General features: G+C 42.8%; 3 protein-coding genes across 9 annotated transcripts; 2 read left to right on the top strand and 1 right to left on the bottom strand.

Moving 5' to 3' along the window:
• The first annotated feature begins 7,710 nt into the window (after positions 1-7,710).
• LOC106748669 lies at positions 7,711-19,208 on the top strand. 6 transcript variants are annotated; one of them, XM_014627417.1, is made up of 15 exons: positions 7,711-7,956; positions 11,794-11,926; positions 12,020-12,167; positions 12,306-12,520; positions 12,945-13,214; positions 13,302-13,388; positions 13,472-13,747; positions 13,844-14,033; positions 14,118-14,443; positions 14,888-15,184; positions 15,304-15,618; positions 15,713-15,977; positions 16,106-16,480; positions 17,240-17,660; positions 17,798-19,208. In XM_014627417.1, the coding sequence occupies exons 1-15, from the start codon at positions 7,949-7,951 to the stop codon at positions 17,850-17,852; spliced, it is 3,381 nt and encodes a 1,126-aa protein (XP_014482903.1). In that variant the 5' UTR covers positions 7,711-7,948; the 3' UTR covers positions 17,853-19,208. The 6 variants fall into 6 exon arrangements, with proteins under 6 accessions (XP_014482903.1, XP_014482905.1, XP_014482909.1 ...); XM_014627419.1 differs by lacking the exon at positions 7,711-7,956 and adding an exon at positions 10,682-11,052; XM_014627423.1 differs by lacking the exon at positions 7,711-7,956 and adding an exon at positions 11,085-11,214.
• A 2,512-nt stretch (positions 19,209-21,720) lies between these two features.
• Positions 21,721-25,171, bottom strand: LOC106748672 (ADP-ribosylation factor-like protein 8B-A). The gene is made up of 3 exons (XM_014627428.1): positions 24,888-25,171; positions 23,763-24,079; positions 21,721-23,686 (listed from the first exon to the last, which is right to left on the bottom strand). The coding sequence occupies exons 1-3, from the start codon at positions 25,008-25,010 to the stop codon at positions 23,566-23,568; spliced, it is 561 nt and encodes a 186-aa protein (XP_014482914.1). The 5' UTR covers positions 25,011-25,171; the 3' UTR covers positions 21,721-23,565.
• A 119-nt stretch (positions 25,172-25,290) lies between these two features.
• On the top strand, positions 25,291-27,122 carry LOC106748670. Of its 2 annotated transcripts, XM_014627425.1 has the most exons (6): positions 25,291-25,449; positions 25,620-25,777; positions 25,853-25,998; positions 26,061-26,202; positions 26,291-26,412; positions 26,555-27,122. In XM_014627425.1, the coding sequence occupies exons 2-6, from the start codon at positions 25,639-25,641 to the stop codon at positions 26,981-26,983; spliced, it is 978 nt and encodes a 325-aa protein (XP_014482911.1). In that variant the 5' UTR covers positions 25,291-25,449; positions 25,620-25,638; the 3' UTR covers positions 26,984-27,122. The 2 variants fall into 2 exon arrangements, with proteins under 2 accessions (XP_014482911.1, XP_014482910.1); XM_014627424.1 differs by having other exon boundaries at positions 25,294-25,777; positions 26,555-27,121.
• The last annotated feature ends 90 nt before the right edge of the window (positions 27,123-27,212 follow it).

Below are 27,212 nucleotides of genomic sequence, written 5' to 3'. Positions count from 1 at the left end.
TCCTGCGCGAGTTGCCGCGGCTCGTCCTCGCGTCGTCTCGAGTCGACGCGCTTCACTACTTACTGTAAGACACGTAAAAACGCTCTTGTTCCGTAAAACTTCTCTCACACAAGTCGTTCATTATTATATATATACATATTGTCGTGCTTCTCTCTATCTCGCGTCCGTAATGTAATCATCGCGCGTCTCTCGCGATTTCTCTCCGCGCGCGCCTAGCCTCTTTTACCTCTGATCTATCCGCACTCTTTGACCCTTCGTAGGCCGCGCGACGACAAACGACGAGGTCCAACTAGTTAGGCAAGATTTTTTCTAGCGGGGAGGAGGAAAAGGAAAAAAAAGAATGTTCCGCCGGATTCGCGGTATTGTCGCTGCGCGTCGAGCTGCGCGATGCGACGCGAGCTGACCACACCGGAGACGATATCCCCGATAGGCTGCTTTTCTTTCATTAATATATATATATATATATGCACAGGGACTCCGTGTTCTTTAAGCACTATTCAATATTTTAGGGGTCGATTTTTTAAGTCATTTTCAAAGGCCTCGTTTTAGGCAAAAAATGTTAAAAATCATATAAAACCATCGTATTTCCTTATGTCTCGCACATATCTCCTGAACTAATAATAAGAAACTTTATCGAAACCTATCAGGAATAACTTTGTAAGTAATTAATGAATTCGTGAAAAATTGCACGAAAAATTCGATTTTATTATATCTATTGGCGAACAAGTTTGGAACAGTGATATATTACTTGAACCCCGTAGGTCAAAAATGAAAGTATTACCTCCATTTATTCGAGTTTGAAAAAGAAAACTCTTTTCGTTCAAGAGCAGTTAAGGCAGGACGATAATTTTATAGAATTTTTAACATCCTCCGTGTATCTCCGAAATGAAACCTCCGAGACCATATATATATTCATATGGACTTTTCTTCATAAAATAATCTCAAAAATTAATTCCTAAAATATCGAACAGTACTTAATAGGCACTCTGTATGTATATATCGTTGTTTAAAAGTCGTCGACTTACCACTTGCGAATGTGGACGCACCGTTGATTGCCCGTTCCATCGCCGGGTCTCGTCCGCCAGAGCACACGCACGCACGCACGCACGCACACTATACATTACCCACCTTTTGGTCCCCCTCAGCGTTGTTCGTGTAGACTACGTAAGACAGGATTAGCGAGTAGCATGTGGGACTCGAGAGATCGTTCCGCAGCGGGATCGCGGACGAGCACGCGTGTCAGGCACGCGAAACGCCATTCACACGGACCTGAAATCATAAGACGAGAGGATTGCCGGACTTTCGACGTTTACTCGACCGACTGGCGTCACCAAGAGGTATGGGAACGTATAGATCGCGAACTGATCTCTGAAGTTGGCCCCACTTTCTCAAAATTAAACAAAAATGAACAGAATCCTGTTTGCTCCCAAAGAGTTAAAAAATTCTTAATCGATTTTAAAATGAATTCCGTCGACTAAAGCAATTGAAATACTATGTGAGAGTACGGGGGGAGGGAAGGGGGAGAAGGAACGAACTTCATGATTGCGGAACTTCAGAATGACATAACTTTACATTAAAATTTAGCCCTTTGATTCTCTTAAAGATAATCGATAGGACTTTTTCAGGGGGCTACGAAAACTCTCGAGAATGCCAAAATCCCAGAAGAATTTTCACCTTTTGGAACTCAAAAAAGTTTTGGACAACGAAACTTCGAAACCCTTTTCAGTTTTTGATCTTAACGCATCCAAAAGTGAACAAATTGTAGGCAATCGATTTCAATATGTTAATTTAAAGAAAATGCACTCTTAGATAAGGATAAAACAAATTATAACATAATAAAATATTTTTACATATTTTGACATCAGCACCTTTATGATACGATTGTCTACGATTTGTTCATGTTTTTCCGAAAGAAAATCCTTCTCGTCTACCACTTTAAAACATGTTGTAACCAAATAAAAAAATAGTCCTCGTGGTTTTCTGAGGAGTTGTATCAGTTATCCTTAAGAATCGATAGACTAACATTGAAAACTGAAAAGTTGCAACGCTTCGAAGTTTCGGTATACAGAATTTTCCAAATTCTCTGGAGAATGACAATTTTTTTCGGAATTTTGACGTTCCGTTGAGAGTTTTGATAGCCCTTCGAATAGTTCTATCGATTATCCCTAAGAATCGGTGCGCTAAAATTAAAAATAAAACAATAATGATATTTTACACAATCGCGAAGTTACACAATCATGAAGATGGCCTTTTCGTATTTTTATACGATGTTCCGACCGCTTTATCAACGGAACTTTCTCTAAAATCCATTAAGAACTTTCGAACTCTTTGCAGGCCAGCCAGAACTTAGCTAGAAATTTATTCAAATTTGGAAAAAGCGGAGCCAACTTCACAGAAATCGCGAACGACGCGTCGAGGCGTCGACGTTGATTCAGAAATCGATTCGCGCTCGAGTTGGCGAGAAAGTTTTCACACACACTGAATCGGATCGATGTTCGATCTGGAGTACGGAACGGTTCGACGACCGTGCTCCGAAGAACGGTTTTCTGCCGGTTTTTCCTCTCTCGTCGACAGAGAGAGCCGAGTGTAGCTACGGAAGAAAGAAAGAAAGAAAGAAAAAAGATCAGCGATGCAAAATCTCCCTCGCGTTATGAGCTTCGATCTTAGTAGTCGCGCGTTAGTATGTGCTGAATATTTAGTGACGTCCAGACAAACTGACAATAACGGCTGTGAGTGCGGTATTCTTTTCGAATGAGGAAAAAAGAGAGAGAGAGAGAGAGTAAAAGAGTAAGAGGAAACAGGAGAGAAAAGGCGAGAAAGAGAAGGAGAGAGAAAAGGAGAAAGAGAAGAGAGAAATCTATTCTAGCATAAACCGCGCGATTCCGTCGCGATTCGTTCATGCGCGAATCGGACGAGTCATGCATTCGGGATCTGATATTTGCCGCTCTCACACACGCATCGATGATTCGTACGTGACGCAACCGGCGATAGTGGTAGTTAAACGGTGTAACTACGATCGACATGTATACCCGTGCGGTCCGATTGCAAACGCTGTTTAATCCGCTTCGAGATCCGCGGAGCACCAACTACGGTTATTACCGTTTCTCCTCTCGCGACATTGCGCGCAATCTCCGGAAATTCGACACCCACCCGCAGCCTGGCGGCGGCGTTTCCCCCACAGCGCGTATTTCACCCGGCCGCGCGGCTCAGAGGGAAACTTCGTCAACGACGAAGGGCCGCCGCTCGCCGTTGCAATAGCAACATCGCGAGTATACACACATAAATATGTACACACATATACACATACACACACACGCACCACGTGCGCGTGCGAACCAGTCGTTACTCTCACGCGACACTCTCGCGCGGTCAGTCGGATACGCTGAGATCCCAAGAGCACTCGCGGTGAACTATTTTTTTACGAGAAAGAATACAGAGCCTGCCCTTTGCGATCACGCTGAATTATACTTACCGGTAGTAAAGATGGCACTCGTCAAGCTCCGATTAATCTGACCGATGATTTCAAATTACTGTCAGTCGAGCATCATACTCGCTCTGTTCTGCTAATGTCCGCTTCTACACAGCTTCGTCATAGTTTAAATTTAATCGGTGACTTACTCAACGGAATTTACCAATTAGCACTGGCCAATTAGCCGAACTAATCAATACGATTGGTCGATTTAAGTCACGACGGGTAGAAAGAGGCATAACGCGCATAAGGAATGATTAACTGTTCGATCATTGTTGAATTGACGAGTTGCAGAACCGGAGATTGGAGTTGGCGATTCTTATTATCGTTCGTCGATTAGTTTAATCCGAGCTTTTCGAAGGAAGTCATCCTAAAGAAGGCCGATCATCAGTAGCAATGCGAAACGATTAGGTTTCCCTTCGTGCGCGAATAACAATGTGGCGCGGCGACGGTGGAGTACGCGCGGTAAATCGTGTGGCTCGAGAGAGTGTCTCAGCGGGACCGGGGCGAAGTAAAAAGGCTATCGTACGCGTGAAACAATTGCTTTGTTCTTTTTTTAGCTGAACTGACCGCACTAATTCAAGAAATTTACACACACTGAAGCGTGAGAATCTCGTACGTACACTTCATACGCTTCAACGTCCCATAATGTTTACAATAACATTGTTGTAACATCGCAATATTGCTGCAATGTTGCTGCAACTTTCTGTGCTATATGGGGTGTATATAAATGTCTTGAACTAACCAGTTCAGCTGAAAAGAAAAGATCAAATTTGAATTTCTTCGCGCGCGACAGAGAGGGTGAAGAGTTCGCGAGAAGGTGCAACTCGGAAAGAATGCCCGCGCGCGTGCATTCACCGTTGCGTGACATTTAATGTTCGCGGGAGAGGGGAGGGGGAAGGGGGAAGTCGAAGTGACGAGGATTCGCGCGAATCGTCACACGCCTCGCGATTGATTCTCCGTACGATTTCGCCGTATTAATATTATACACGACACACACACACACACACATATACACAGACACGTATGAACACACCTACGTTACCTTACTCACTTCGTAGGGTCACTAATTTCGTTGGGTACCGGTTCACGCGCTGCACTTTGCCACGCGTTGTCCCGCGTACGCGCGTCGTTTACTTATTGCGGAGCGAGCTGAGAACGACGATGTACAGTTTTAGCGCGGAACGAATTCAATACTGGTATTTGTCACGCAATGACCATGAATTATTATTGCTATTATTATTATTATTATTGCTATTAATTATTATTATTGCAAAAAGTATATCGATAGTTTTCGAACAAACGAATGAACACGAGGGGGTGGGGAGATAAAAATTGTAACATATTTGTTGATGGCCAATATCAAATATGTATAAAAGTAATAATAATGCAACATTACTAATAAACAAATATTACTAAACCTGCGTCTGTTTCATTACTGATAAGGCGTTGTTGAACTCGGGGTTGTGCCTAATAGGTGCGAGGTTTTAAGATTACGTCTACGTGGTTAATTTACGTATCGTCTAAATGACATTTACATAGAATTTTTTCATATAGACAATGTAGATTGTGTAAAGTATTATAAATTACACGGCACAGAGATAGCAAAGGGAGAGGATAAATTATTAGTTTAAAATATAAAATAGTTCACGTACCCGATTTTGATGTTATTTATGAAGATAAATAATATTAAAAATTAAAAAGTTGATACATACATACGAGTAACACAGAAAGAATGCGGTTAAGTTCAACCTAACATTTCGGCCGTCGATAATGTCAAATTTTTCTTGCATACAACCAAAACTTATAACGTTAATACATTGTTAATATACAAATGTTGTCATTATCGTCCAGTTGTACCCAGAAGCTCTTAACAGAAACAAAGTATAAAAATAAGACTTATAAAATGTGAGAAGAATACGAACCATTCCATGACGGTTCATAAATTATTTAGTCTATATAGATAAACTATTTACATAGTTACGTTGTCTATGTGTAAACGTAGACTATTGTATTTTACGCTCAATCCTAGTTGAACTTCACTCAACTCATTTCCCGACCCAGATAAAGTAATTACCGACGAGATCGACTCGTCGGTACTTCGTTGCTTCATTTCGAACACGAGGATAATAGCAGAGCTGACGAAATTACCGGCCGTACTGTCACCATTTTCATAATTCCCGCCTACCAAATTCCCGAGGCTAACCTCGCTTGAAAGAAAAATAAGATTCTACCGTAGATACGAATGACAATTTTTTATCGTCATCTCACGAAGACATTTATCCGCATTTATCTCAAGCACGATACTATATAACAATGTTCCTCACCTGTTAGACACTGTTTCTTCTATTCTCGATCCGTATCTGTCCAGACAATATAACCTCTAAAATCGGGACGAAGTACGTCTGAAAGATGTCTCTAAGACATCTTACCTACAAACTTCTTCAAAACGTCTCACGTCCCAATTTTAGACGTTATATTATCCGGATGGCCTTGCGAAAGGAACATACAACTCGAGACGCGAAACTCTGTGTTTTACAACACCTACTTTATTGCCGAGACTTACCGATTTTTCCCTCGACGACTTGAAAGCGCCAACGGTCCGAGCGGCCATTACAAGGACGCGCGACTTCACTCGACAGTCTCGGCCGGCTTATATCACGAAACGTTCGTCTTCGGCGGCTGTTCAATGATCGTTTCGCGATTAACGATAAACAAACGCACGGGACTCGCTTCGAGCATTCCTGACGATGAAAAGTCGAACACGATCCTCACTTTCGGCCTTGCTCAAGTCGCGGGAAACGCGAGTCTCGGATTCGCACCGCCTTACTTGGATCATCTCGTGACGTCACACGCCAGTCACGGCAATTTCACGGAGCTTTGTGGCGGTTGGAAACTCTGAACCGTGATTGCTCGGATTTATTGGTTTTTTTTGCACGGTAAGAGAGAAAGAGAGAGAAGCAGCATTGACAATGTCGGGAACGTCAAAGAGAACGAAACGGGCAATCATTTTAAGCGATCAATCGGCCTGCATAGACGCAACATATAACCTATATGCCTTGAAACTGGTCGTGCCTCATAGAAAAAAAAAAAAAAGGTGAGTTCCCGTGGAAATTCATACAGGAAAATCCAAATTCACATAAGAATCCACATGGATTGTTGACCTAGGACTTTTCTGGTCCAAATCCCGCGGAGAAATCATTGGGTTTCCATATGGATTTCCTGTATGGATTCCTGATCTTTTTTTTTTAACAGAGTACCGTTGCTCAAGACTTTCGCACGTAATAAATTTTTAGTCGTAACCGCAAGTCCGTAAGAAAACTGACCAATCGTAGTCGATTATTCTTCGATACGGTAAAGAGGATAATCAACTGTAATTGATCTATTTTCTTATAGATTTACAGTTGCGAGACTAGAAATTTGTTACGTGCAAAGTCTCTCAAGAACGTGGAGTAACATCAGTAAATGCACTAGCTTGGTCTCGACGAGACGAATCCTCCGAGATTCGGCGCTTACGTTACATTCTTTCGCGCTTCGGAAAATCTGTGCCTTTCGAATATTCAAGCTGAATTCACTTTTGTCGTTTGACGAAGTACCGTCATAGATCGGAAGTCTAGCCTGGTAAGACGGTGGCGACAAGTGAAGCTCGGCGATAATGGGAGAGCGTTGACGTTGCCGATTGCTTCGACCATCTGATACAGGCACATCCGCATTGCAGGAAAATGTAACTATACGATAAGAATTGCTTGAATTTTTTACTTCGAATTATATCTCGAGTACTTTTAACGCTTAAGATAAATACACAAGATTCTGAGATCTCGTGCGATTTTTGACAGAGACGACGAAAAACGGATGTCAAGACGGAGGATGGAGAAAGGCGAGCGTGCAAATTCATCGGACTCGTGCGCGCCGGCGATCTCCGTGCGTCACTGCAAAAAGGAAAAACAAAGGAGGCCGTCCGGCGGTGAGTCGCAGGGATTCGCCCGCGGTTGCAATATGACGAGTATATTTCGAGTATAAAAGCGGCCCCGAAGAAAGCGCCGATTCCGAGAGGGGGTCGCCGGAGACGGAGGGAGATGAGGAAGAGGGAAGAAGGCAGTGGCGTGAAGGCAAGGGTCGAAGGGGGCGATGGACGGATCTTCGGTCGCGAAAACTTGCCGAGTCGGCGTGTCGGCTCGGTACGCCAGTGAAGCGCTATGATTCGGCTCGGTCGTCGTCGGGAACCGAGGTGACTTTTGCACTGGCACTCATTAACGCGCGAGTCAAAAGACGGCGGGCGACTCGTCGTGGTGCACGCACCGAAACCGCGCGAAAAACCCCGGCTGATTGACCCCTCGTGGCTTCGCGAGCCCCTCGCGGTCGCTCTTTTACTCTCGTTTATGCCCCCGGCCGACGCGTACACAAGTCGCGCTCCACGTCCACGAAGCAGGCCGTTCGTTCTCGTTTCGATCTACTTCGCATTCCGTTTTCTTCAAAATCATGAAATGGTACGTACAACACACACACACACGCACGCGTGCGCGAACGCACGCACGCATGCACGCATTTTCTCACATCTCGTGAGGCCGTCTCGTTTCGATCGATTTAACTGCCACTCTGTTATCGAGCGTCATCAATCTCCCGCTCTCTTTCAGATTTCGTCCGATTAAATTGATTAATTTCTGATTGCCCTTATGGGAAAAGAGGAAAGTATTACTGGCTGTGATAAATTGGCCGGTAATAAATTACTGTTGCCCAGTAGTCTTATTATTCGTACAGGTAATTTATAACAGTAATTTGGATACTGGCCAATTTATCACAGCCAGTGGTCGCCTTTTTTTGCAAGGGTGATCTCTGATTAAATTTGATTGATTCGCAATTTAACTTTGTACCCCCCGTGAATAATTTCGACCTGAGACCGATGCGAGATTTTATCGATACATTCCGCGGTTGGATGGTGGTTTTAGGGACGTTGGCTGCCGCGAGAGATCGTATGCATTTTATCTATAATCGTTGCAGGGAAACGTTGCATGCATGCGTGTAGTCGTGCGAGCGTGTCGTTGCCGAAATGTATATTTCAAGAGAGAGCGCATCGAATCTTTGTCGAGAGGAGCGCGGCGGATTGGACGCGTTTGAGAGCAGAATCTCTCGGGAACAGAATTACGCGGAGTCGCAACTAAAATCTGCCCCGGACTTAATACTTTCCGTATAAATAGAAAAGACAACGTGTATTTTTAACAAGCACCACTGTGTTTGCACCGTGTGTGTGTGTGTGTGTGTGTGTGTGTGTGTGTGTGTGTGCGCGCGCGTCGGTGTCAACTCATAACTCGCTTGCTTGCGTCTGGCGCGATGAAAGAAACACGAGAGGATCCGATGAGAATTTTTCCTCCCGAATATCGAGTGTTGTCGACGAAAAGCTTGACTTTTTTCTCCGCTATTTTTTCCCGATCTTTATTCCGGACTTGGAAAGATTTGAAAATTTTCATCGGAAGTCTCGTCAGCGAAATCACGTCGTGTTATTCAATTTACGACGGCGAGATGCTCAAATGAATTAACCATCGTTCGTCAAAGCGCAATGCAAAACTTTCAACATCTGGCTATATACGACGATATAATTACGAACTGTCTATTTTAAGTGCTCTGGGCTCTCTATGCATAATTTATTCATGTGCGTCCGTGGCTGTATATCCTATTATTAAAGCCACTCTAAATACGTTGCATCTCGTCGGGCGTCGTGTACTTTTTTTTTCTCGAATCGCGCTTATACATATCGCCATTCGATAAATCAAGCGATCGTCCGATCTGCGATATTCGCGTGCGATTTGCAAAGCGGAAATATTCCAACTATCTCCCGATACGTAATCCGTGGAGAGCAGAGTGGAGGACGATAATAACCAACGCGTTTTAGCGTTCCCCCGTTTAGATTCACCGCGCGATGGTAGAAATATTCCGCGTTCTAGGCTATTATTATTTACACGCAGAAATGCCCGGCGACGTTGGATCTCTCGGTCCCCGAATCGAGTAACCAGTAAGAAGAATGAAAAGAAGTTGGAAAAGTTCTCTGGCGCGGAGGAAGATGCTGCTCGGATGTATTATATGCTGAGTGGGGTCGTTTATAAATAGGCGTTTAAACTTAAATTATGCCCTCTAGCGAAGGGAGTCGCTCTCGCGAGCGGTCAAAATTTTATAAGCGCTTTGCACCTTAATATAGTCGAAGGATATCGGAACAAGGATATCGCCGAGACATTGAACCATAGAATATAATTTCTCCTTTTTTCCATATGATCGGGAATCGTAATTGAAATTGAAAATTCGCGCGCATGTGTGAATCGTCGCGGGAAGCACTGTGCGTGAAGTAATTGACCTTTGATTTCGGATCGTTTCTTATTCCGAATTAACCACGCTTCTTTTCACCACGATGGAACAAATTAAACTATTCTTCTAAGAAATATTACGAAGTACGTTTCATTTATTAGCGGCGGAAAGTGACGAGTTTTCTTATAAACAAAACAGAGGTCACAGATTCGAGTGTCACAGTGTGGAGCATTATCGTCAGGCGCTTCCGCCGAACTTTTTATCTCATCACGGAAAATTCTTCATTTTTCAGCGTATAAGATTACAGTACGAAGACACTGTGTCACGATGTCTGCGCTTGAAACCGCCCAAACGTGCGTTAATAAGCGCTACCAAGCTTCCCTGACGTACCCCTGTACATAGACGAGCGTCGATAGACTCCGCGATCCACGCTCGTGTGACGCGCTGAGCAATTAATGTCAACGCGATCAATAATTCATTGAAAACGCAGCACGGTAAACCTATATGAAAGTAAATAGCATCGTCCGCGTGTGACCGCCGGCGAAGCGAGGAGCGCGAACGTATGCGTAATGCGAACGGACAAAAGAAGAACCGACCGTCGCACGGTAGACCGATCTTCGAAACGATCCTCTCTCTTTCTCTCTCTCTTATCCACGACATCGACGGGAGGGTATCGTGTGCACTTCACCTGTCTCCTGCGCCTACCCGTTATGCGGAACTTTGACGTGCGTACGCCCGCGCGATACGATAAAAGAACGCAAGATCTACGAGATAATAACCAATAATAAACGCAAAAGAGGACGTTGGCGCGGGCGCGAGAGCCGCAAGACGGAGGGAGAGGGAGTGAGAGAAAGAGAGAGAGCGACCGAGCGTAACGGCAGTGAGAGAGAGGGAGTGAGATGCATCGATCGCGCCGGCCGACGCGCTATCTAACGGTGATTTCGTGCACTGCGACTCGCGTACGGGCAGCGAGAGATCGAAAAATGGCCGTCCCACTGGCATTTGACGGGAACTTTTACGGCAGCCGCGGACACCACCTGGTCGCGACGAGAGAGTGATCCGGGCTACGGCGATCTCCGGGAGCGCCGCGCGAACGACACGGCGGTGCCAGAGGAGAATGATGGCGAGGGAGATGTGAAGAGAGAGATAGAGAGAGAGAGAGAAAGAAAAGAAAGAAAGAAAAAGAGAGAGAGAGCGAAGTGTGCGCGTTGTGCGAGGGGAGAGTCCGCCGAGAGTACGTCGCGCGGTGTGTAGCCCGCCGCCGTTAGCACCAGCTAGCAGACGACATTGTTAGTAAAAATAAAAGTACCACCGCATATTTGGATCGGGGCGGGCGTGGACGCACGCGAGAGCTATCTCTCTCTTCTCGCGGGACGTGGGGACGCGTGCGACGCGTCGACGACGTCGTCCGCAACGCGCGGATATTACGAGCCGCCGCACGCAGGGAGTGTGTGTGTATAAGGTCGCTTTCGTCGGGCTTCACGTCGATCGAGTCGGCCGTGCGCGCGCGAGATGCTCGCCCCTCGTCGTCGTCGTCGGCGGCGCCGTCGAGTCGTGAACGGTACCGCGATGAGGATCGAACGTTCCGATCGGCGATGATGATCGTGTGACGTCCGTCGGTAGCAGCAGTCGCGCGCGAGTCATCGGCTGCGTAACGATCTCTCTCTCCTCCTCCGAGGCTGCGACACGAGGGTTCGATCGCGAGCGACCGAAAGATTGCTGATATGGAGGATCGCTCGGGACAAGCAGCGAGATACGTTCGCCGCACCAGCAACACCTTTCGCTCGCACGCAATCATGGCTGCCTAGCACAGGGCGCGTATTGACTAATTTTGTCGAGTGCACCGCTTTAGGTTAAAAACCTCGTGCGTGTGTTCGTGCGTGTGTCGCATTTTGGGGGGGAGACGTGTTTTGCATTGACAACTATCCTCAGAACGGCCGTCGGCGACGTAGAACGTCGAACGTCGCGTGCGGACGGGCGGTCCGCATTGCACGCGCATATATTTATGAGGTGTCACTTGCATTTTCCAGGCCTGCGAATCACTCCGAGGGTTTGGTGTTGAGGAATGTAGGCGACGAAAGCACGGATCAAAATAATAACATAACTATGACGAGCGAGGATCTATTACAGCCCGGCCATGTGGTCAAGGAACGCTGGAAAGTCGTAAGTCGCTTGTATCCGGAGATTTTTCACGGAGGTGGCGGTGATGGTTGTCGTGTGAGCCGCAGCTCTCAATTGTGTCGTACATATGCACAGGTGAGGAAAATTGGTGGCGGTGGATTCGGCGAAATTTACGAGGGTCTCGATCTAATGACGAAGGAGCAGGTCGCGCTAAAAGTGGAGTCCGCACGGCAGCCCAAGCAGGTCCTAAAAATGGAAGTAGCTGTATTAAAAAAATTACAGGGTTAGTACAATGTAGATCAACGTTGATAAAATCTCTCTTTCCGATATCTGTGTGTCTGTGTGTGTCCGCTGAATCAAAGTAGATATTCGCTTATCAGTAGTCTCTTAGACGATCACTTAATCGCAGCGACTGTTTCAGGTAAAGACCATGTTTGCCGCTTTATCGGCTGTGGGCGTAATGATCGGTTTAACTATGTCGTAATGCAATTACAAGGGAAGAATCTAGCTGAATTGCGTAGAGCCCAACCGAGGGGTGCTTTCTCGCTCTCCACTACGCTGCGCCTTGGTCTCCAAATATTAAAAGCTATAGAAAGTATTCATCAAGTGGGCTTTCTGCATAGGGACATTAAACCTGTAAGTATATTTGTGCATATCTGCATGAACGTAATAAACAGTGTGTCATCCGATAGCTGAGCCAAGATACTTTAAAATATGTAAAATTGTTATATCTATTCCACGTATTGCAACCTATCGTTAATTTGCAATTAGAAATGTATTGGGACGTCTTGAGGTAACTTGACCGTGCAGATATGCCGTTTTTTAATTTTACAAGTAATATAACTATATATATATATATATATATATATATATATATAGGCTATGCTGCGAGATTTGCTTTCTCACGCAAAGTGTATCAGATGATCTGCGCTTTCTCCGAGTCACATATTCATACTCGGTGATGTGATTAGTCATGTAACAGCAATGTCGTGTCAGCATGGTCTTTGTCAAGGCGTGACTTGCCGTAATCTGAGGGAGTGCTTCTGTATTCTGTTCACAGTCAAACTTTTCGATTGGTCGGCACCCGTACAACGCCAGATTAGTATACATGTTAGATTTCGGTCTAGCACGACAATTCACGACCGGTACGGGAGAAGTTCGACCGCCCCGTGCTGCCGCGGGATTTAGAGGAACCGTCCGATATGCATCAGTCAATGCACACAAAAATAAGGAAATGGGTCGGCACGACGACTTGTGGTCGTTATTTTATATGCTAGTAGAATTCGTTAATGGACAACTGCCATGGCGAAAGATAAAAGATAAGGAACAAGTAAGTCCGCGCGCGAATTGCATCGACGTGCTCGCGCCGAACGTCGCGGGACAATCCCTGAAGTATCTGTAATGTTTCTCTGTGTAGGTGGGTCTCATGAAGGAGAAATACGATCATCGATTACTTCTGAAACACCTTCCATCTGATCTACGTGTCTTTTTAGAGCATATCCAGGTACACACTTGATTGAACACGGGAACACCCGAGAACTCGTCTAGAATTTTGCAATACTAAAATGTGTCCGTAAATCTTTACAGAGTTTGGAGTATGCAGATAAGCCGGATTACGGTATGTTGGCCGGTCTGTTTGAACGATGTATGAAACGTAGAGGTGTAAAGGCGAACGATCCCTACGATTGGGAGAGGCCGTTAATAGCTAATGAAGGTTTATCAACTACTAGATCATTACCTACAGTAGCTGTGCCACCGGCGCTTACCACAGCTACTACTATCAATCAGCCTTCAGCAACTATGCCAAATGTGGACACCAACAATCAAGAGAACGTAGAGCCGGACAACAGGAAGGAGTTGGATGTAAGGAAGAGAATTCGCGAGATATCGAGATTCTAACGCCCAACTTTCGCGATGTACATGTATCATTCATGCTGACGCTTGCTGGTTATTCGACAGGCCCAGCTGGATTATGAAAGTATATATAGAAGAAATAGACAACGTCCAATAGAGGGGTCGCCGGTGCCATTGTTCACAGCGGCTATCAGCAATCACGGTAGGGACAAAAATTGCAACGCCACGATACCAACAACCGATAACACGCATCAGCAGGTCGCACAGCAGGCTGTGCCGCCTCCGCCAGCCCAAGGTTAGTTCGCCAATGTCACGCCCATCTTTTTCTCCTTCTTCGTCGTACACGCGATGCAGCAGAGTAACGGTCGCGTGTTCGCAGGATCTCCGAAAAAACGACGCGCCGTCTCGATGGCGGTAGAATCTCAAGTTCCTGCGCCGGTAGAAAAGCAGGTAGATAACGAAGGGGACGCGTTGATGGCTTCCGCCCGTTCGGCATCCGAAGTTCCTCGCCTTAAAATGGTGGCAAATGCAGCGGCACCACTCAGGAAGTCAGCAAGTGGCGCTACATTTGCCCGTTTGCGTGTTGCAGCTACGCCCGAGGGAACGTCTGGTGAATTGCCAAGCCCTCGCATACAGACGGAAGTGGACGCTTCTTATTGCTCTTACGACGTAACCAATACGAAATACGTCGGCAACCAAAGTCCAGTTAGTAGCTGCGATTCTCGCGCGATGTAACGCGGATGGATCTGCCAGGGCTGCGCTCCAATATCCTACTTGTAGAGTGGCATTCAATTGACCGATCAGAGAGTCGATTGTGTATCTCGAAATTTGGAGAAAGTAATATGAAAAGTGAGTGAATTTGCTCAAGTATCGATTAGTGAAATTATAGATATGAAAAGTGAGTGAATTTGCTCAAGTATCGATTAGTGAAATTATAGATAGATTTTTATCATTCTCACTATGTATACGTTTTGAGATACACAATCGATCTCCAGGAGAAAAAAAAAAGCAAAGATTTCTTATCATGATTGGTTAATTAATGCTAATTCTATTCAAGCAAGATTTTGGAACGCAGCCTTAGTAGATTGGCAGGCCCCGACGGTTCGGTTGAATCTCACGTACACCTCGGCGTGTTTCTCGTTCTCTCAGGTGACCGAGCAACGGGAACCTCTCCGGAGAGAGCCGAGGAGAAGAGCGGATAGCCGGCAACAAGTAAGAGGCGGGCGTTCGGCGGTACGCGATTGTTCGATTACGCAATTTGCGCAAATAGATGATGACAACGTGTCCGCACTGCAGCAAGTGACGAAAGGCGGTGGTGGCTTGACCCTGGCCTCGCAGTGGAAGTCGCAGTTCGATGACTCCGAGGAGACTGACAACGAGTGGAAGGGCGAAAATCTGCAGAGTCCTGAGCACAAAGGGATCAACGTCCCGTCCGTGCCGGCGCAGGTAAACGCCTCGTTTGTTATTAACGAGATGAAGATCGGTCCGCGCAAACTCTCGGCGTGTCTAGTCGCACGGAAACGCCGACGAGCGACATGAAATTCAAACAGGTTTGCATACCGCAGGCCGCAGCCGCCAACGAGGCCACGACCACTCCGGTGGCTGCGAACGCGGATGCGAAACCCACTCAGCTGAGTTCCTCGAATACGTCAAATCAACAACAACCACCACCACCGCATCATCATCAACAACAACAGTCTGTAATCCACACGACGGCATTGTCCCGAATAAGCGAAGACTCCCCGAGGCCGACGGCGCCGCATAGATGCTTGAACATCGCGGGCATTGAAAAGTATCCGGAGCTGCAAGGAGCACTTCCACGCGCCTGGAGCGTTCCAGCGTTGGCGCCGCACGTGCGACCTCATCTGGAGGCTCCGTTGGTTCGTATCGTGTGTTTCGACATAATACGAATCACTCGTTTCCGACGAGACTCGTTTACGTGTCGTGTTATATCGTAATACCGACCTACGGCAGGTTCAGCAAGCGGCATTCGACGATTTACTGTACGAGGTTGACGTAATGAGGAACGTCGCGACCCGTTACGACGAACCGAGGCAAACTCCGCCGGTGAGAAGGTCCAGCTTACCGGCGGACGTCTTCCTTCCCGACGCGAAGTTTAACACACCGAGAGGTGAGGAGGAGGAAGAGGCAGTAGCGGGAAGACTGGAGATCAGAGTGGTAGATGCGACTGGTGGTGCTACGATTGTACAGACCAGTGCCGATAGGGAACCACTGCAAAGTACGTGTGATCCAGTCGCTTTCTCTTGTTCGTTACGCGCTAAAGGCGTATCGTCGATCGACGAATCAGTTGCGCGTTGCAGTCGCGATCGTTTCGCGCTTGTCAACTTACGCTACTCGAATTTGTAGAGAAGTTAGCGAACGGTACGGCAGGTAGTCCGGCTAGTCCCAATCCGGGACCGGAGGAGCCATCGATATATTACGACGCTACCGAGAATCGGCCAACTGCAAACGTTGCTTTGCAAAAGGAGAGTAGCATCACTACTGCCTCGACCACTGTACAAAACGTAGTACCACATCGTGATAATAAGGACAATAAGGAGAAGGAAACATCTTGTAGGACATACATCGCTCATAGTAAAATACCGATTCCCGTGAAGAGCCCAAGATGCTCGTTATCCGAGTCGACGCCCGAAACTAACACTCCGAATATCAAGGCGGGAACTGGGAGCGAAATAGAAAAATTGCCGGCGCCCGCGGCTGCAACTAAGGAAAAAGATACTAGTTAGTAAAACTAATATGATATAGTAAATTATCTTAGATGATGTCGATATATCACCCTATAGATACTTATAACTATACGTAATTGCCTCTGTGACACATGGATTGTGATAGAAATTTATATATATATATATTGTTCTTGTATAGTCTTACATATATAATGAGCGACTTTCAGTGAAGACATATTAATAAGCTTATGCTTTAACTTATAAAAGTATTACTAATGTAGATATTCACTCGATAGACGTTCGATAATTTTGAAAGCTTTATTTACACACGTTACATTGTTATCTTTAGAGGAGAGTTTTTTGTGAATTATTTAGTAACTTTACTAGTCAGAAAAACTTATCAATATGTAAGACATAACCTCACCTGAGATCATTGAAGCGGAAAATCAGTTTTTCGATATTTCTTTTCGCGATGCTTCCAAAATTTTGTTTTACGTCATTGAAGTGTGAGTTTTTCTTCAAATTCTCACGTTATAACAATTTCTTAAAACAAGAGATTAACGTTTCATCATATTGTACAAGATAGTTTGTAACGATCCAGAGCACGCTACTATGTAACAATAAAAATATGCACGAATTTTCAAAAGATTCAGAGGGAGATTCAAACATTGTTGTACGACATATCTATCGAGAGAAAAGTGGGAAGTCAGTTTCGAAATTTACAGTCCACACTTTGAAAATAAGAGAATATTATTATGTGTGAAATTAATTTGTTATATTATTTCCTCGTCATACTAACGCTCGCAAATTTTAGCTGTCAGAGGTAAACCATTGACAGTACACGTGGAAGCGCCAGCACATTACCGTCGCATGCCATTATCTGACGCTAGACCAATCATGTCACCTTTAACTTCAGCCAGTTCTGCGGAAGATGAAAATTTAACCGGATGTACGCCCGCTTTGCGCCGCCGAAGACAAAGTGAAAAGTATGTGACAGACGCTAGTCAGCTCAATCTGCAGTTCCAAAGACCGCAACACAGAACGAGACCGCAATCCGAAGTATTGCCGAGGCTCTCTCCCCGAGGTGTACCCTCGCATCTTCTACGGGAGCCAGGTAAAAAGTCCGAGGAGAGCAGTGAGAGTGATTCTAACAGTAGTGGACCACCAAGATCCGCACGTCAACCGCCACCGCCGCCTACATCATTGCCACCTCATATAGCAGAGAATAACGCTAGGTACGGCCACGTAAAAATACGTATGTGATTCTTGACCCCAAGTCACGCTTTTAAGACCCGACACACAATCCGTAAACGGAACCGCTTCTTCACACCGTTTTAACGAACGTGATTTTTGAATGTTTCTGATATTATAGATGCCGCCGTTATTGGCCCATACCGGATGCGACGGTCGTTAGCAGAGAATCGTGAGATTTGGTGTTCAGAATGACAAATAGTCTCAGTTTGTGTTAGGAACGAGGGAGAAGGCTTTACTGCTCAACCAACTGAGAGTATGTGATATCATTTTGGGGCAGCGAAAACACGCAATCTTTCTATTCAATCAATACACGCCGTCGGATACGCGGAAATTTTCAACGAGAGAGTGCATATCTGTGTACCTACGAGAAAGCAGAGAGCTAGTAACTGTTCGTTTAATGCGCGAGAATGTAGCTGTCTGTGAGTGCGTATTCGAGTAATGCCGCTTTAATTAACTGCTGAAATTTCTCTTGAGCGAATTCTTCGGGGAAGAGCAACGCCTTTCCGATCACGTCCGGGACATGAGACGCTCAACAAATTTCAATAAATTACACAAAAGCGTACGTAACGTTGCTTTCAGTGTACAAACAGTACAACAGGTTTGATCGTCCGGTCTCATTTGAAACGATCGTTTGTGAAAGATTGCTGCTTTTATATATTCACTGTTCCTCCGTTTACCAAGTTTATGTCACAGCATAAACATGTCCATCCAGTATATCTAGATTTTATGTACTATATTGTATTATTTATATATTTTGATTTTTTTTTTTTTACATCTGTGTTGAGTTTATATAATTTGGATACATTATGTGTATGTTACCAGAGCTCGATGCTTTTACGAAATTTGATAAAATCGTTTTTTGCATGGAAATGTCGGATACACCCGTAATATTTATTTTTTCATCTGTGTCGGATTTGCTAGGCGAGTTTCGTGAGATTTACGATTCTCGTTTAGCGAGCCAATACAGCAACACTGTTATCACAATGCAATTATTGTTTCAATATTTACTGTTGTACACTGAAACGTATTTTATTTGTTAAAATAATATGAATATTTTATATCTCAAGAAGAATGAGAGTACTTGGCAAATATGATTTCATTAAAATCGTACTCACCCCATTTATAAGCGTGCTTTAAATTATTAGTGATTCAGAATTGTTATCTTGGTGATGAGCATAAATCACGTAAAAGTAATTTAACGAGTTTTGTGGATAACATAAAGAAGCATATGGACAATAGATATTATTTAGCGTCGCAGGAGAAATACGACCTTAATGAAGGAGTGACAGTTCTAGTATAATTATCAAATTCGGGCCAAATGTACTAGTCCCCTTAATAGCCCGTTAACAAAATGCAATTTTGTTCGCATATATATACATGTATGCATGTATGTATGTATACATATAGGATCTCAGGTTCTACGTGCGATCTCTTTCATCTATGGATCCTTGGAGTAATTTGAATGTGATGTCAGGTATCGAGTAATTTTTTTTNTTTTTTTTTTTTTTTTTTTTTTTTTTTTTTTTTTTTTTTTTTTTTTTTAGTTTTAAGTAGAAATCCAGGGATCGTCAGGTATCAGTTGGAATTGCCAAAGTATGGAAGTAGCGAGCCTTTACTCCTCAAGTAGAAAATCTTTTTTTTTAATTTATATTTTAATTTATTTCGTGTATTTATTTTTCAATACCGTGTTTACATTTGAACATTAGACGTACTTATAGAATAGAATGTTAGAAAGTTGTGAAATTTCCCCCTAGGAAGAAAGAACATCTCAAATTTGCTGGAGGAATCTGTAGATAAAAGAGAGTACGGAAATGATCTGAGGAACCCTGTGTATGAGCGTATGTGCGTGGGCGAAGATCGAAGGAATGTACGCGTGTGTGAAGCAAAAGAAGAACATTTTAAATAGGAACTTTCGAGTAATGTTTGTACCAAACGATGTACCAAACACAGGTTCCTTTATTCAATTATGCAGCATAAATATAGTATATATATAGATATATATACACATATATTTCAAGATGATAGAATACCATAGTGATGTACGAAACAGAGAGAAAAAAAAACATGTCGCATGAGACATAATCGTGGCAGACATTTAAACATTTCTTATGCACATAATATGAAAAAGATCGATCTAAGCACGGATGCTTTGCGAGTTTTCTTATATAAAGAATCTTGAGTGAAGTCTAGTGATGCATAAAACTAGTCAAGTAGAAATACTTATAATGTGCTATTGTTAAATCCAATTTTAAATATAAAGTCATGTCACACCTTGTATAAAATAGGAAGATTATTCTGTGCAATGATTAATATAAGATCGAGTGTAGAGGGTGTCCCGGGATCGACAAAGAGCGAGCACGTTGTGTAATTTCTTGAAAAATTTGTTGATGATTCTTTCATCCCTTTTTTAATAGGTANTATATATATATATATATATATCTTTCTCTCTCAAGATAACAACATGAATCTTCCTTGTGATCTTTGTTAAGGAATTAGGAGGCTAAAGGTTCGATAGAGGAAGAAATAATACCGCGCAATCGCTTCTTGCCAATTGCGGGACATCTTGAGTAATAATTTATAAATTAATATTATTTCTCTCGACCGTTTTGTTCGGAAGAACATTACGCGCAATAAAAGAGATATTGTATTAATAGGGAATTTATCATCGACTTATTATCGCTTATTATGTGGCAATGTCTTCGTGTAAGTGTATACGAAGTGCGGACACACGACGCGTAGGACGAATAGAAATTAAAAAAATTAAAAAAGGATCAAAATTGAATTAAATTTTGCGATATAGTTAACGATAACGTTGTGACGTACGAGATCGAGTAAGAAAAAAAACCCAAGAACAAAGGAAAATTGTATCTTTTCATGCAAGTATGACATAGACTTGTAATTGTAAAGTATTACTCGATACATGTATAATTGAAGTGAAGAAAAAAAAAAGTTCCACCGTCTTTTTTCAGAAGGAAGAGGGAGGGAGAAGAAGCGTATATAGTATCTTCTTTCTGAATTTATGTAAATAAATGGCATGTATGCATATATATGTAGATATATAGCTTATGAAAAGTGCGTATATACATATATGCATATAGATGCGTATGTACGTATTGTATGGACATTAAAACATGTAACATACAGTAATTAAGCAGAAAGCTATGATAAATGTTCAAAAAAATTTCAGAGATTAACTCATTAAAGCCCGCGCGATTTCCGAGCGACGTCGGCGCGTCTCGATCGACCGAACGGTCCGCAGCAATAAATCCCAGCTCCGAGAGCCGAAAATATTTCCAATGATTTCATTCGAGAGTCTGAATCCACACACGCGTCTGCACGCGACAGCGACGAGTGAGGGAAAGTAAACGCGATAACTGAAGTCACCATCGGGCTTTAATGAGTTAACTTGAAAACGTTGTAATCGATATAAAGGCAGGATGTATTGAATACAGAATGTGCCATCGCCACTGGGAGGTATTTGAAAGATAGAGAGGCTTTGTAACAATCAGCTTTTTCTTAGCAGAAATTACACACGAGCGGCCATTATTTAACATAACGTCTCGCAACATCTCTCAACGTTGAATATCGTAACGATTAAACAGCAAATTCAAGTTCCGCCGCAGCGCCAAGTCCACTAGAACGAAAGAAAGAAAGAAAGAAAAAAAGAGAGAGAGAGAGAGAGAGAAATTAACCGAGAAATAAAGCTGTGTAATACCGTTTAGTTGCGCTCACACGGATCTTAATGAGACCTCCGATCGCTTGTAACTTAAAGACTACTACTAATCTTCGACATTCTTAGCGTAGAAAGATCGCCGTGTGCAGACCGATGATAAGGGGGGGGGGGGNGGGGGGGGGGGGAGGGTCTGTCGTTAAAATATTTTACGACCGCGGCCGTGGTGTTCTGTATGCGGGGACTCCGAGGAAAATTATAATAGAGCGATCTCCTACGCTGAATTCGACGGACAATCACAAGCTTGTTCTCCAATTCCACGAAGAATATCGCTCTACTATATTTTTACACCTTTTTTGTATTTCTCTTTCTTTTTTTTTTACACACACACACACATATATATACTATCTATATTCTCTGCAACGTCTCGTATATGAAATTATCCAACACGTGTACTCTTACCACGATACTTGATCTTTGAACTTTGATTGCGCGCATGTATCGCGACGTTTACGTGCGCGTATGCATATGTTTTCTGTCCCAGAAAGGTGGAAAGGAATCATTCCATCCATGACTCTGTATTATAACGTATGCATTATGAAGAGGAAAAAAAAAAAGGAAAACGGGAAACAAGATAGAATTGTTTCTACCTTTACAATGTACATGTATCCGTAAATCGTTGTGTGGCGAGCTCGCGAGGGAAACATGATCTTTTCTGCTGTAATGTGTAACTGATCTTTTGCAGAAGATTTAATATATTATTGTGGCCACTTTATTAAGAGTGAGTCATGAGTGTAGTTAATAAATATAGCAAAAGTTGGCTGTAACGAACACCGCTAGAAAGAAATACTGTACTTCATATGGAGCGAAGTATAACGTAGCGAAACTTCAGTTCAGCAATTTGAAGCCCCCTCCCTTCCCCGTTTATTATATCGGCAGAAAAATGAGAGAAAAAGAAAAGGGAGAAGCGTCTCGACCACAGGATAATATGTAATTTTATAGAAAAGAAGATGAACACACAGCCGGTCAATTTCATTTCTTCGAGACAAAGTTGCGGCTCTCGGGTCGTTGTAAAACAGCTGGAGCCGCAAACCGCGAAGAAAAATGACCGAGGGAAATCTAGGTGTACTCTATGAAAACTTTATATATCGATAGATATGAATAAAAAGGAGAAATTGATTCATAGGAGAAAACAGTGAAAGGTGTGCGAGCATGCGTTTTCACATAAACTTCCTGGCGTCTCTCCGGAACTAAAAAAAAAAAGTTGGATTTATCGATTCTGTTGCAATGCATTATTTTATAGACGATCACATGCAATATACGGAGCTTTTACTTTTCGCGAGGATTTTCCCATATGTACCTTCTGAGTTGCCTTTCACACTTCCTAATGCTTTAATCCCAAAACCTGTGAAACACAGATTCGTACAAACGCATATAAACAGTGCGGGATTGTTGCTTTCTCAAAGTCGGAGGAAACGAAGGAATGGTAACTGGCTCAACAGTACGAAGATCTAGACGTGCAATTTAACATTGGATACACTTAATATGATCCGATGTTTGCAATATGTCGTTTTTATTTGTTATTAAAGTTCCTCGAGAAGGTGTACTATATATCATAGTAATCAATAATGATATCTTTGCGCGTGTAATTCGTAATAGCTACCATTTTTTTTCTCTAATTTACACATTAAACGCTTGGTATCCTTCGAGAGTACAAGAGAAGAAATAAGAATATCGACATCTAGACTATCAATATATCACAATAATTAACTGCGATTATATCGGTATTACTTCAGCTTTACAATAGCAGCAACCATAGAAAAAGATACAGAGATGCTAATTATATATATAATTGTTATTTGGGTATTGGAATATACTCTTGGACTTACCTATAAACGAAAATATAAAAAACTGTTCCTTATGACTAACGGTGCTCGCGCGGGATGTGATGTGCCTTAATAGTATAACTCACACGAGCGCATACTTGGCATTAAGCATGGTATCTTCTTTTTTCATTTTTTTTTTTTGTTAAATTTTACTGCGGCATTCGCACCTTTTCCAACTCAGACCGGCTAAAGCTTAAGTTTAAAGTAGTTTTTCTACAATAATGACTCAGTTTTGAACAAAGTTTGCTCGATGGGCTCCTTCCACGATTGATCCCAATACTGTCATCAGTATCACTCTCCGATACTAACAAATGGGATATTTTAAGGATATTAGCGAACTCCACTTTTAGAATGCGCTATGAGCCACTGTAACGTTATGTCAATATTGTCCTTTTCTTTACACGAAATACTGTAGCAACAAATCTCACGGTCCTGAATCGCAGACAGGTTCCTGGAACACGTATTGTTGGAATTTATATTTGCATGCGTGCTGCTGCGAGTATCTCGCGGCTGAATAAGCAACTCACATTCTTTCTATGAGCCCGTTTTCATCCAACGAATGAGGTAGATCCCTCTTATTGCCGAGAACCAACACTGGTATCCCCGACAATTGCGGCTTGTCCAGTAAATTGTGCAATTCATTGCGACTGGCCTCAATCTTCTCGGAATCAGCCGCGTCCACCATGTACACAATGGCGTTCACTCCTCTGCAATATCTTTCCCACATCGACCGAAACCTCGGCTGCCCACCAATGTCCCATACTTTTATAGTGACATTGCCCTTTGTTATTTTACGCATATTGAAGCCCACCGTTGGTATCATGTCTTCGCTAAATTGCCCAGACTAAATGTACACAAAAGATAACAATTATCTTTACAGATTAGTCATATTTAAATACTATGCCAAGCATTATCACTAATGACACAACAGCTGCAATTTCTAAGCAGAAATGTATATTACATGTAAAGTAAGTTTGAAAATATAATTCCATCAGCATATCAACCTTATACATATGAAATTATTTTCGCTTTAACAGTGGTATGATTTTTTTTTTTATGGAAAATTCCTTCCGTGTTTTGTGACTTTTATCTGCCAATCTGTATATTTATTTTGGATTTCAAAGTGCCACGTGTATTTATTTTTGATTTCAAAGTGCCACGTAAATAATTGCAAGATTGTGTATGTGTGTGTGAATTATTTGTGAATTGATACAACTTTCGTCACAACAACTGTTTACAGATCAAATTACCGTAGCAGAAAAATGGAATCATTGGGAGGGGGGAACAGAGGAAGGAGGGTTAAAAAAAAAAGGGGGAAGAAAAAGGTGAGGAAGAAGAGAAGAGAACGGAAACAAAGGCGGAAATATGTGGCGAGAGTCAAACAGATATTACAAACGGAGTGTGATAACACGTCGGCAATCGCGCGCTAAACCATTTGACACAAGGGCGTATACGCGGAGGCGGTTTACATTAGCGGCGGATGCGGCGTTATTTTCGGAAGATCGGTCGGGCTTCTAACCAATACGTCAATGAGACGTCAGATTTCCTCTCGATCTCTACGTCCCCGTCGATGATAACAAAAACGGTGTCGTCGGCGTTTTCGCCCATATGACTCGCGCGAGGAGAAGCTGACAGATCTATGAGTCACGTACCGCTATGACATTCACGAAGGTAGTCTTTCCACTGTACTGCAAGCCGACGAGAGTCAGTTCCATCTCCTCCTTCCAGAAGAGGGACTTGAACCAGTCCAAGATCCGATTAATAAGGGCCAACATGTTGAATTACGCACGGCCAAATCCAGGTCCGACCGAGAGGTTAAAATGGAAACCCCCTTCAAAATACGGCCGCTCGTACCTTTTGACGTATAGATTTCGCTGTATCCGCCAGGGGTACCGTCGGGATACGTCAGACTGTCCGCCGCCGAGGGCATTGAAATTGTGCGATTCTAGACGTGGTGCAACGATTGCGCAAAATTAGCGACGGATTGCGCGTTCTCATTGAAAAAGTGATCGGTCGGTAACGTGGATATCGCAACATGGCGACGGCTGTGAGAACCGACTTTATTCGAGCGTGTCGACTCGCCTTTCTCTCCTTTAATTGTTCTACGGTCATGTCGGCCGTAAGTTTGAATTCAGGTTAATCGCTGCGAAGTTTTTATTTGTTTGAGAAAATGTGAGAAGGGATTGAAGGAAGAATGAAAGAAAGCGAGACACTGTACGTTTAGTTCTGGAATCGATCTGTCTGAGTAGAAAATAAGAAGTCTACGTGATTTCTCGGCATACTTTCAGCCTTATGTAACTTATTGTGTATATATGGCTCATCTGTGATTTATAAATTCACCTTTGACGTATTGAAATAAATTTGTCAGATTATTATTTTGTTAGTAAAGAATAGACGACAAAAATGTCGATCGACTTATGCGAGGCGAAGGAACATTTTATCGAACTAATGCGATCGTTAAACAGAAACGATCAACAAAAGTTTTTATCCTTCATTGTAAAAGAATGGGAGATAGAACCGCCTATATTTTACGATCACACAGGTATGATAATATGTTGTCGAAACGATTTCACGATTTTGAAGCAAAGTTGCTTCTTACTTGAATAATTGTTAATAGGAGATGATATATATGACTGTGGTAAAGACAATGACACAGATTATCCGATATTTATGTTAAATACTATTGTTTCTGATATTAAACAGAAGGTCCCATTCAATGCTATATTGCCATCTGAAAATATCATAAAACCTTCCTCAGGATTGGTATGTCTTGTATCAATTAAATGCTACGAGTTACAAGTATGTGTAATACATTCTTTTTTCAGAATTCAGATTGTGACTCCAATATAACGTTTCACATGGACCTGTTCCTTTACGATGATGACGATTTGATCGAGCTTGAGAATAACGAGCAATTACAAAGATACTACTGTCTTGATTGTGGGTCTAGAAACATAGAACCGTTAAGTGAGTAAGGAGTTTCTTTTGATTATACTTAATTCATCTATTTATGCAAATGCAATATTTCATGTTTCAACGATATTTTCAACTTTAGTTTATATATCACACTCCATATCACGGAAAGCGTTGTGTTACATGTTTAAAACGTGTCTACCGAAGTTAAAGGACAAAACCATACTTGATGTGGGTTCAAGATTGGGTGCAGTTCTCTACGGAGTAAGTGTTTTACATGAAAGAAAAATTGATTATATTTAGTGATTTAGAAGAAAAAAAAAATTGGTTATATTTAGTGATTTAGAAGAAAATCGTGCTTTGCGTTAGGAATTTTTCCAACACTTGGAAACTTCCTTTTCCACAGGCGTACGTCTATACAGATGCCCCGAGAATTATCGGCGTTGAAATGAACGAGGAACTCTGCAATCTTCAGAATGATATTACACGCAAGTATAAGATGGACGATCGTATAACTGTTTTTCACAATAGAATAGAAGGTGTGCCAGAGGTAATTGAGGAAAGTGACGTTATTATCCTGAATAATCCGTTCGAATTTTACTTACCTGAGGATGTACAGATAGATATATGGAAGTTTCTGAGAGCTACAATAAAGAAAGGGACGATCCTTGTCACTTGTCCATCCATCGAAGTGACTTTTAAGACTTTACAACTTGACGATTCAATAGAAACGTGGTTAAAACCTTGTGAGAGATTGTACTCGAATAAATTCCCTGATTTACATATCACGAATGGGGACGAGTTTTCTAACATGTCATGTTACGAAGTCCTTTAAGCAGTTATTTGTAATTACGATGTAATTACAAGACACAAGTTATGTTTTCATTATATTCCCTTGTCTATAGGTTTATTGCAGTTTTATTGAATGTTGCTATGAATTAGAGTGAATAAAACGATGGACAAATAAGTCTTCTCATTGGTTGAAATCAACTTTTGATTTCGCTTGTTACACGAGAGCGAATATATTCGAATGTATATCGATGTGTCGGATAATTGAACTGGAT

This window comes from Dinoponera quadriceps, unplaced genomic scaffold, assembly GCF_001313825.1.
Source record: "Dinoponera quadriceps isolate SergipeBrazil2010 unplaced genomic scaffold, ASM131382v1 scaffold2094, whole genome shotgun sequence".
Classification (NCBI taxonomy): Eukaryota; Metazoa; Arthropoda; class Insecta; order Hymenoptera; family Formicidae; genus Dinoponera; species Dinoponera quadriceps.
The sequence above is the reverse complement of the archived record's forward strand: the minus strand, read 5'-3'. Positions and strand labels throughout refer to the sequence as shown.